The sequence below is a fragment of the Oryctolagus cuniculus genome, chromosome X (genome assembly GCF_051225735.1).
Source record: "Oryctolagus cuniculus isolate XC-2025 breed Fujian yellow rabbit chromosome X, ASM5122573v1, whole genome shotgun sequence".
NCBI lineage: Eukaryota > Metazoa > Chordata > Mammalia > Lagomorpha > Leporidae > Oryctolagus > Oryctolagus cuniculus.
Genome location: NC_142888.1, coordinates 107,411,837 through 107,423,704, shown reverse-complemented (window position 1 = coordinate 107,423,704; position 11,868 = coordinate 107,411,837). Strand labels below are relative to the sequence as shown.

At 46.0% G+C, this 11,868-nt stretch overlaps 1 protein-coding gene across 2 annotated transcripts in view; it reads left to right on the top strand.

Moving 5' to 3' along the window:
* The first annotated feature begins 6,725 nt into the window (after positions 1-6,725).
* Positions 6,726-11,868, top strand: part of AIFM1 (apoptosis inducing factor mitochondria associated 1) — a 37,287-nt gene continuing 32,144 nt past the window's right edge. The window contains exon 1 of one of the 2 annotated variants that reach the window (XM_002720291.6): positions 6,726-7,408. In XM_002720291.6, the coding sequence (XP_002720337.1) occupies positions 7,303-7,408 (106 nt within the window). In that variant the 5' untranslated portion in view covers positions 6,726-7,302. The remainder of the gene's footprint in view (positions 7,409-11,868) is intronic. The other variant, XM_002720290.6, reaches the window with a different exon arrangement.

The following is an 11,868-nucleotide window of genomic DNA, read 5'->3' as shown; positions in this document are numbered from 1 at the left end:
AGATGGGACGCTGGGGCGCGCGACCGTGGGACCCTCCCCTGCCTGGACTCCAGGGACACACCAAGGGAGGAAGCCTAAGGAGGCAAGGGAGAGGTGGGGAGAGCAGCACACACTACCCCGAGATAGACTTCCTTTCTCCTTGCGCCCATTTATGTTGTAGGTTTCCGGCTCCCAGCGCCACCCTCCCCCGCTTTGCTCGGAGCGCACGGGATCAGCAAGCAGGGAAGCACAGCTAGGGAGGACAAAGAGCACTGCACCCTAAGGCATCATTGGGGCACTTGGGCCTCGGAGCCACACGTCTCGGCGGGGTGGGGTGGGGGCGGAGACACCTCTTTCGCCTCGGAAGCAGCAGGCAGCTGAGCCGCGCCTCGGCGCTCCCTGCTCCCCGCCCAGCCTTGGAAAAAAGAGATGCTCTGTCTTATTGAGTAAGCAGGTGCACTTGCAGGTCCCGAGGAGCTGGGGAGGGTGCTACCAAGACACGCAGTGGGTTGTGGGGAGCCCCGTGCAGCTGAGAGGAGGAAGCCAGGGGGCGAGGGTGTGCGTGTGTAGAGGGTGTCACTGTGTCTGTCACAGATTTACCAGATGTAGGGGGTGCGTACCAGGCGCCAACCTCCCCTCATCACACCACGAGCACCCATCCTCTGAATGTTCAGGAGAGCAGCTCTCATTGGCTGTCGCGGTCGGTTGTGTTTGGCTGGCCAATGGGGAAGGCCTGCCGGCGGGAGAGGGCCATATAGAGGGTAGGAGAAGGGGGGAAGCTAGCAGTGGCAGCTCCAGCGAAAGAGGACTTTATTTCTGGGGCTGACCACTGCAGGCCCGAGGAGGAGGGATCTTGAGACATGGCATAAACCCCAAAATGTCTTCTATTCCCCAGCCCTCCGCTTAACCAGAAGTCCTTCCAGAATAATGGAGTTTCAAAGGGAGTTGGGACTCTAAGCGGGTTCACCCCCCTGCAGCTGAATGTAGAACCAAGTGGTTGGGTCTAATTTGCCAGAAGCCTAGATTATGCTTGGAAGATGATAAATGAACACAACTTTCTTACGTTATTAGAGGGCACCATCCCTCTCTCCAAAATGATTTGAAGGTTCAGATTTTGTTTGAAATCAACTTTACTGAGACACAATTTACATACAATACAGTGAACTCATTTCTGTTCGTTTTTAATACTTCATCCCCCCCAACATATTTCATAGGCAATAGCAGAGCACCGGCACATGAGTTATTGCTAATGCCATCAGTCAAGGGTTCATGTGGCACAGGTGAGCTTCCATCTTGTTTGTGTGTGAAGCAGAGCTGCAGGAAGACGCAAATGTGCCTAAATCCATTCCCATTAAAAGAAAACCAAGTCAGCGTTTCAGTGAATATATCTGTAAGTAAGCTGGAATGGGACTACTCAACCAAGTCCAAGTTACTCAAAACAAGATCTCTAGCTAATAGGCCTATTAGCTGAGTTAGCAGATATATTTACAGCTAACCCTTATAGCATATATGTAGGTCAAACATTTTTTTCTATTTCAAATTTTTTAATTTTTAATTTTTTTTAAAAATTTAAGCTATAGAAACTTCAAATATATATATATACCAATTTGATCACCCATTTCTAAAATCTGAGATTATACTATTCAACATTAAAACCATTAAAGAAGGCTTTAATCTTAGTTGGCTAATCCAAAGTCATCATTCTGAATATCAATTATAATACCATGTATGGATCATCACTGTAGAGTACTTCGGTTTTCTGATTCTGATATCTAGATAATAGTTTGCTGGGTCATTCTCCTCTGTGGTTTTGTAAATTGTAAACTTACTTTATTTGTAAGGGGGGGGGGGGAGAGAATCTTCCAATACTTCCCAAATGCCCACAAGAGCCAGACAGCCATGGCTGGGCCAGACTGCAGCCAGGAGCCAGGAACTCAATTTAGGTCTCCCCTATGGTTTGCAGAGACACAAGACGCAAGTACTTGAGCCATCAGCACTGCCTTCCAGGGTGTGTATTAGCAGGCAACTGGTATCAGGGCAGAGAAGGAACTTGAACCCAGGCATCCTGATACGGGATACAGGCATCCCAAGCAGTTTCCTAACCTCATCACTGAGCCGAAGTCCAACCCTCTCCTCTGTAGTTGAGGCTAATGCCTCAAATTCTTTTTTTCAAAAGATTTATTTATTTATTTGAAAGTCAGAGTTACACAGGGAGAGAAGGAAGGGGGGGCGGGAGGGAGGGAGAGAGAGAGAGAGAGAGGTCCCCCATCCACCGGTCCACTCCCCAATTGGCCGCAATGGCCAGAGCTGCACCAATGGGAAGCCAGGAGCCAGGATCTTCTGGGTCTCCCATGCAGGTGCAGGGGGCCAAGCACTTGGGCCATCCTCCACTCCTTTCCCAGGACATAGCAGAGAGCTGGATTGGAAGTGGAGCAGCTGGGACTTGAACTGGCACCCATATGGGATGCCAGCACTGCAGGCAGCAGCCTCACCTGCTATGTTACAGTGCCGGCCCTCATATTCTTTTATTTTTACTTTTTTTAAAGATTTATTTTATTTATTTGAAAGAGTTACAGAGAGAGGTAGAGACAGGTCTTCCATCTGCCGGTTCACTCCCCAGAGGCCGCAACAGCTGGAGCTGTGCCGATCCGAAGCCAGGAGCCAGGAGCTTCCTCCAGGTCTCCCACACAGGTGCAGGAGCCCAAGGACTTGGGCCATCTTCTATTGCTATCCCAGGCCATAGCAGACAGCTGGATCAGAAGAGGAGTACCCGGAACTAGAACTGGCGCCCATATGGGATGCTGGTGCCACAGGCAGAGGATTAATCCACTGCGCCACAGCGCCGGCCCCTTATTTTTAATTTTTAGAGCTTTTAATTATTTATTTGAAAGGCAGAGTGAGACACACACACACACACACTGAGAGAGAGAGAGAGAGAGAGAGAATATATTCCGTCTACTGGTTCATTCCTCAAACGCTTACCACAGCCAGGGCTATGACAGGCTCAAGCCAGGAGCTCAGAACTCCATCCAGGTCTCCTACATGGGCGTCAGGGACCCAAGCATTCGGATCATCATTGGCTGCTTTCTCATGTGCATTAGCAGGGGGCCAGATTGGAAGTGATGTTCTGATATGGGATGCCAGCATCTCAAGTGGTGGCTTAATCCACTGTGCCACAATACTAGCACCAACTTCAAATTATATTTTTAAATTTATTTATTTATTTGAAAATCAGAGGAACCAGGGGTGGGGGGAAGAGATCAATCTTCCATCCCCTGGTTCACTTCAAAAATGGCTGCAACAGTAGGGGCTGGGCCATGCCGAAGCCAGGAGCTAGGAGCTTAATTTTGGTCTCCCATATTGGGGCAGGGTCCCAAGGACTTGGGCCATCTTCTGCTGCTTTCCCAGGCACATTAGCAGGGAACTGGATTGGAAGTGGCATAATCAGGAGAAGAACCGGCACCCATATGGGATGCTGGCACTGCAGACAGCGGCTTTACCTGCTACGCCATAGCACCAGCCCCCAATTTCTTATCTAAGGGAGAATAGCAGTAAAAGTGAAGAAGAGGTAAATACTAACTAGGTACATCGTATACATAAAGTGGAAAGAGGTTTTATCAACTCACAGCAACGATAACTTCCTGAGATATATCTTATAGCCACATAATCAGATTATTTAGAAGTATGCTTCTGCCAAAAACTTGTCACAGAGCCTACCCTTGTAAGGTATATACTTTGAGAGGCCACTGCAGTGGTGTAGTGGGTAAAACCGTTGCCTGCAGTGCCGACATCCCATATGGGCGCCCGTTTGAGTCCAAGCTTCTCCTCTTTCAATCCAGCTCTTTTCTATGGCCTGGGAAAGCAGCAGATGTTCCAATTCCTTGGGCCCTCGCACTCACGTGGGAGACCCAGAAGAAGCTCCTGGCTTCGCATCGGCCCAGCTCCGGCCATTGTGGCCATTTGGGGAATGAACTAGAAGAAGGAAGATTCTCTCTCTCTTCTCTCTTCTCTCCTTTCTCCTCTCTTTCTCTCTCTATGCCTGTGATGCTAGCATCCCATATGAGTGCCAGTTCCAGATCCAGCTGCATACTTCAGATCCAGCTCCCTGCTAATGTGCCTGAGAAAACAGCAGCAGATGACCCAAGTACTTGGGTTCCTGCCACCCATGTGGGAGACCCAGATGAAGCTCCTGGCTCCTGGCTTTAGCTTGGCCTGGCCCCAGCCACTGTGACCATTTGGGGGAGTGAGCCAGTGAATGGAAGATGTCTCTGTCTCTCTGTCTCTCTGTCTCTCTCTCTCTCATACACACACCTGTGCTCTCACCCTGCTTTTCAAATAAAGAAATGTCTTTTTTAAGAAAAAAAAAAGGGCAACTTGCTCTAGTAAAAAGTATGTTATCTTTGTGGAGAGACACTTTGTGAGACTGCCACTTGTAATTTTTGGAATGATTTCTATAAGTGCATAATGCTTTTGCAAAAAAAGGATAAAATATTTTTAATTAAAAGGACAAGAAAACTACCTCATTGCATCATTGCGAAACAAACAAAGGTGGGGCTAGTGTTGTGGTGCAGCAGATTAAGGCAGATGGAAGATCATTCTCTATCTCTCCTTTTCTCTAATTCTTTCAAATAGTTTTTTTTAAAAAATCAAACATGCCATATAGTCTTTTTTATTAATTGTGCATCATTAAATGACTGCTTTTTTAAAAAAAGATTTATTTATTTATTTGAAAGGCAGTTAGAGACATCTTCCATCCATCGGTTCACTCCTCAAATGGCCACATTGGCCAAGGTTAGGCCAAGCTGAAGCCAGGAGCCAGGACCCTGACTGGGTCTCCCATATGGGTATAGGGGCCCAAGCACTTGGGCCATCCTCTGCCACCTTCCCAGGTGCATCAGCAGAGAGCTGGATCGTAAGCAGAGCAGCTGAGACCTGAACCAGCACCCATATGGGAGGCTGGTGTTGCAGGCAGCAGCTTCACCCACTCCCCCACAATGGTGACCAGTGATTGTGTTTTGAATGTATAGTTATTTTCATAGGTACCTGATCATCATGATTTTGACAAGCATCTTACAAGCCTTTTTTACAGACATGTTAAGTTTGTATTTAATCAATCCATGTTTATTAATGTTTTTTAGAAAGATCAATGTCTGAGGGCCAGTGCTATGCGTAGCAGGTAAAGCCACTGCCCAGAGTGCCAGCATCCCATATGGGCACTGGTTGGAGTCCCAGCTGCTCCTCTTCCAATCCAGCTCTCTGCTATGGCCTGGGAAAGCATTAGAAGATGGCCCAAGTGCTTGGGCCCCTGCACCCACGTGGGAGACCTGGAAGAAGCTCCTGGTTGCAGATTGGTCCAGCTCTGGCTGTTGCAGCCATTTGGGGAATGAACCAGCAGGTAGAAGACCTTCTCTCTGGCTCTACCTCTCTCTGTCTAAAATAACACTACCTCTCAAGTAAACATATAAAATATTTTTTAAAAAAGATCAATGTCTGTTAAGACCTTAAAACATTAAAGAAATATGTTTACCTAATGCTAGAATTGACATTTTCAGTATTTATCCCTCAAAGCAGCTCTAGGTAAAATGTCTCTAATTCCCTGTATTTCTAAACACTTTTTAATCTGCTTAACAAGTAAGGGAACACGGGATCATTTTCACTCAATAAAGACTGGGCTAGACTTCCTAAAACAGTGCTGTAACTTCATTCTGTATCCCCATTCCATAAAATTTGTGTGTGTGTGTGTGTGTGTGTGTGTGTGACTTCATCCTCTATGTGATTAGGCTAAATCTTTTGCCGGTTTAAGTACGGCTCCACCGAACATACCTGTCCTTGTATTCATACTTCTTAGTATATAGTATGTACTCTCTTGTCATCGGCCCCTAAAAATGTGCTTTTTTTTTATACCTCCGGGCCTTTTAATTTACCAAGCAGCAAGGTGCTTCCTATAAGACACATTACAAACATTGGTTCATCTAGACTTCCTCACACCTTGTGAGACTGGCAGATCAGGAAAGTGAGGCGCAGTCAAGTGACCTGCTCTGAATCCAAGGTCACATGCTCAGCCACTCTGAAGGTTACCTTTGATCCCAAAGTATTGGTCATGTGCAGTAACATTCCTGCTCCTCCATGGTTTGCAATTCAGTACTCATCTTCAAGACACAGCGCAAATAACACTCCTTGTGTGATATCCTTCCTTAGTGATTCCACACTCTTCTCTCTCGATCTGGCCCTCATATATTATTTTATATTTAAATGACCAGTATATGTCATCTCCCCAACAAGACAGCGACCAGATCCTGTCTTTTTCCTCTCTGCCAGTCTCTTTTATAGTACAATGCAAGCAGCAAATGCTGAATACATACTTGTTAAACGAATATGCAACCCCAATCTGAAAAAGCCATGTGTTACATTCCGCACACAGCCAAAAACAATTCTTTCCAATCTATCTTATATTTGGCAGCGCCTCACCCAATTCCCCCCACCACTCTGAAAGCCCTACATTCAGATTTCTCCTAGACACTCTGTGTAGCACCAACCATGTTTGCTAGCATCCTGCTCTTCAGCACCTAATCTATAACAGCAGGAGACTACCGCAGTACCTTGTACAGCATCTAGGGCACAGAATTGCATAATATAAAAGTGAAACGGCGAAAGAGCGCGCCGAGTGGTTACTTGCCCCGGAAACGGGCAGGGTGGGCAACTTGTAAAAGACGGAAGTACACTCCGGATTTGCGAAGTCAGGTGGCCCGGCTCGGACCCAGGGAAAGACTGGAAGTGGACCACAGGAAGAGAATCCGGAAGGCTTAAGTGTCTTGTGGCCTAAAAAAGGACAGCGTGCGGTGCTGGGGCCACGCTTTGTGAGGTGCTATGATCAGTTCCCTTTACCGACACAGCGGCAGACACAACCACCAGACAAAGCGGATCCACGAATACCTCTTCGGACAGCATTCCAAAACCGCTCAGCCCAGCCCACCGCCACCGACAGGCGAAAACTTGCTATCTGGAGCTGGCTGGGGGGAGGGGGGCGGTCTCTGGAAGCACGCGGGCAGCTAGGCGCATGCGCAAATCTTTTCCATTTGTGGACCAATCACAAGGTGGCGCCGAGTGCTACGCCTGCGCAATAGGCATCTGCTCTCCGTCCCCCCCTCCCCTGTGTCTAGCAGGCCGGCCTCACTGTCCAATGCCCACCCGGGGCTGGGAGGAGGAGCTTGCGTAGTGTGCGTGTGAAAGGCGGGGGAGCGGGCCGGGGCCCGTGGTGTTTGACCCGGCTGTCGGTGCGTAAGAAGAAAGGGAAGGAGGAGGTCCAGAGTAGCCGTTGCCGAAATGTTCCGGTGTGGAGGCCTTGCGGCGGGTGCTTTGAAGCAGAAGTTGGTGCCCTTGGTGCGGACAGTGTGCGTCCGAAGCCCGAGGCAAAGGAACCGGCTCCCAGGTGACTGACACATCCCGGGCAACCCCCACCTTGACGTCCAAGGGCTTGGGCGCCATAGGCTCCCTTTGCCTCGCAGCGCCCCCCCCCCCCAAAAAAAAACCTTAAAATTGTCACTTTCTCGTGAATTCTTAATTGGCAGAATCCAAACCTGAGTTTTGCAAGCAGAGGAGTTGGCACAATCCTGCCGACCTGACCTTCAAGAGATTTGAACCCAGTAGTTGGCTTGAGGCCTTTTCCTGTGGGGGTTTGCTATGTAGTGGTAACAGAACAAGTGGCCCTCTCGTATTGTCACTGCCTCCCTGCCACCTGCATCCCGCATCTTTAGGGCAATGAGGTCAAGTAGACTTTGCCATTTGCCTTGTGGGAGCCTTTAAACAGAATATTTAAGCCCTATGCCTAAGTTTCTTCCATAACCTTTCAAACCCCAGATGAGATCCAGAGATTTGAGTGCTCCATGAAGCAAATGGTGTAGTACAAATAAGATGTCAGGCGGTTGTGCACCAGCCTCCAAGAGAATGGGTGCAGAATTAATTTGAGAGTCCTGGCCAGTGTCATTCTTGGTGCTCTTTAAAGCTCTAAACAGCTTGCAGCGTGCATTATATTTGCCCTCCAGGAGGTTGCTTGATCAAATTTTAGAGCTGCAAGGGGTTTTGTGGTAAAGTTCAACCCACTCATTTTATGGGTAATAAACTGAGACAGGTGAAATTACTTGCTCAAGGTCACATAGTTAATTAATAGGTAGGGCTAAGGATAGTTTGCCAGACTCTAGGCTCTTATTCCCTTGCTATAACCCCACGTTGCTACCTAGTTTGGCTTCAAAAAGTGAAGGATGAATTTTGTTCCCTCCCCAGTAATTCTCATTGTACCTCAGATAGCCATGAATTTGTCTGAGTATGGCTTGAGCCTACTTTATAAAAAGAAAAAAGATTTATTTATTTATTTATTTGAAAGGCAGAATTAGAGGGAGAGGCAAAGAGACAGCTTCCATCTGCTGGTTCTCTTCCCCAAATGGCTACGATGGTCAGGGCTGGGCCAGGCAGAAGCCAGGAGCCTGGAGCTACATCTGGATCTCCCACATGGGTGGCAGGGGTTCAACTACTTGGACCATCTTCCACTGCTTTCCTGGGTGCATTAGCAGGGAAGTCGACTGGAGGTGGAGCAGCCAGGACTTGAACTGGTGCTTCCATGGGATGCAGCGGCTTAACCTACTGTGCCACAACACTGGCCCCAGTAAGCACAATTTGACAGGGATAATAAGTAATCCACATATACAAGATGCAATTTTTGAATGTCCACCTTGGGGAATTTGCGTTTGCAACATCAAAATTATCCTTGAGGGTTTTAATATGTGAAAGCACCCACCTTATGAGTGCTTTAAAAATGAACAGTGGAAAAACATTTCCCTTGGATTCTTCAAGTGTTTGCAAATGTATGTTTGAACAGTTTTTCCTATTGCTGTGGGTCAAGAAAATGTTTCCTGGTAGGTGTGTATGAGTGATGTCCTTGGAAGTACTGCTTTTAGAACTCCTAAACGGATGTCCCATCAATAGATGTCATCTCTGTGGGTTGCTGCATTGAAATGATGGTGCTTTATGCACGCTGCACAGAGCTTTACAGAGAAATTGAGATGACCTGAGGATTTTCATTCACACTGGCCTTTCGAACGTTGTGTACTCATTTTGGTTAAGACACCTTCTAGCAGCATTTTGAAGTCCCACCAAAAGTTCTCATTAAATGAAATATACGTTTGCAAAGTTAAATTGATTGATTAGACATTTGAAGGTGGTTGGTAAACATTCGAACTACAGAAAAATATGGGTTCAAACTTTTTTTTTTTATTCCATTGCATGGCTTTGTTTGAAGGTACAGTAAAAAATATTCTAACTCCCTGACATAGCTATCTATCACTCTCTACACACTTAACTGTGTTTTTTGGCCATGTACCAGAGTATCCCATCACTTGCCTTTAGTTTCCATAAGAAATGATGATATTCTCGTTTCAGAAATCAACTCTGTTTTGTGACTTGATTACTAATTGCTTTTAATCTGATTTCTTTTTCACATCGCATTTACCATATGTTTTTGCAAAAGTAGGGAAGAGGCGGTGTGCATGCATCATCTCCCTCTCCTCTCCCCGCCTCCACCCCCAATTGTTTGCCAGGATGTCAGCACACTTTAAACCTACCTTGAACCAATCTCATCCATATGTATCAGCATTGTCAGGTTCATTTCTATCATGTGCTGCCTTTTGCCTTAAAACTATAATAAGTATTTTGTTTGTTTGAATCCCCTGCCTCCTTACAGAGATTATTGAAGTTGACTAATAGCCACCCCTCTGCGTGTGCATTCAGTACTAAGGAGCAGATAGGTTAGGTAATAGCTGTTTTCTGCTCTCTAATATTTTATTTGGTCACCAAACATCATGCTGCTCACGTGGTCAGACTGATTACTGACTCCCTGAACTGAGATTCAAATGTTTGAACATTTTTCTCTGTTTGAAATTCTTCTCACTTTTTTTTTAAAAAGGAAACTGGACTCCTTTTGGGCAAAGATCCTGGCTTTGAAGACACTGCCAAATGAGACACCTTTTTTTTTTTTTTTTTTCCGGAAGCCTAGAAAAAGTCTTCCTCCTACTCTTTCTACTTGTACAAGGCATCCCAGAAGAAAAACTTTGGCAAGTCAGCCCTTTTATGTGGCCAGTAAATAAGTTAGATTTTTTTAGAAATTTTCTAACTTTTTGACACATTGGCTACACATCTTAATATTCTTCTAGATCATGAAGATCATCCAGAAGTTTACTGGTCATATGTATCAAGTGGATTATTGACCCCAAACTATTTCGGGATCTCCAGGAAGGGATCTAGATTTAACACGCCTCTTGATGTAATTCATATGATCAGGCAGATTTGAGAAATGCCGTTTTGGATGCCTACTCTTACCCTATCTGTTCCACTGGCCAAAGGATTTAAAAACCAAACTAAGCAACGTTGAGTCTCTTGTGAATTGGTATTATACTTATTTTCTTTTTTTAAGGTTTATTTATTTATTTGAGAGAGAGGTCTTCCATCTGCTGGTTCACTCCCCAAATGGCCACAATGGCTGGAGCTGAGTCGATCCTAAGCCAGGAGCTTCTTTGGGTCTCTCACATGGGTGCAGGGGCCCAAGCACTTGAGCCATCTTCCACTGCTTTCCCAGGCCACCAGCAGAGAGCTGGATCAGAATTAGAGCAGCTGGGACTCGAACTAGTGCCCATATGTGATGCTGGTGCCACAAGCAGAGGGTTAGCCCACTATGCCACAGCACTGGCCCCATACACCTATTTTCTTTTTTTTTTATTTATTTGACAGGTAAAGTTATAGACAGTGAGAGAGACAGAGAGAAATGTCTTCCTTCTGTTGGTTCGCTCCCTAAATGGCCGCTGTGGCTGGCGCTGCACCGATCCGAAGCCAGGAGCCAGGTGCTTCTTCCTAGTCTCCCATGCGGGTGCAGGGGCCCAAACACTTGGGCCATCCTCCACTGCCCTCCCGGCCCACAGCAGAGCTGGACTGCAAGAGGAGCAATCGGGACTAGAACCCGGTGCCCATATGGGATACCGGCGCCGCAGGTGGAGGATTAACCAAGTGAGCCATGGCGCCGGCCCCACCTATTTTCATACTATGAGAAAGTAAGTCTGATACAGATTCTCTCCTCCTTGACTATAACACTACCTAAGGACCAGGGTTATATCCTATTTATTTTTGTGTTCTCCAACACCTTGCACAGTCTGACATGTAGGAAGTTCTTGGTAAGTAAACTCTAGCACTGTGAAGGACTTTGCAGTATAGAGTTCCACTTCTTTTTCTGTCATCTAAATCATTTTTCCTTTTGCACCTTTCATCAGAGTGGTTCACACTGTACTCTAATTATTAGACTCTGATTCTTCCAAAACTCCAGCAAAAAATGACACTGAAAAAAAAAGGCAAATAAAGTTAAATAATTGTGGGACTCCTTTTAAAGAGGCATCTGGCTGCAATGGACAGACTAGGCTTGTCTTGTCCTATGTTTTATCCATGTTGGAAAAATTGGTTTGCTACTAAGTGAGCAAGTCTCAAAAGCATACAGGCCTCTTAACCATTTGGGATTCCTAAGTGGCTCAGTTGTGTGGATATATTTCTGGAAAAGACCTGGGAGTGTGGAAAAACAGGAGATATGAAACCTGCAAAAATGAGCTTGCTGGTTTAGGTGCTATTCCAATGTTAATCTTTTAGTGTTTAATGTTACTAATTTATTATTAAGCAACCTGAAACAAATAGGATTTGGCAGAAACTTTGCAAAGAATGCCTACTGTGGATCAGGCACTACTACACAGAGTAAATTGACTTATTGAGAATTAAATCCCATATGTGAAGAAGAAATCTCAACCTCTGTATGTGCGGATTGGGCTAACTATGGAAAATCTAAAACAAGTAAACTGGTACAGT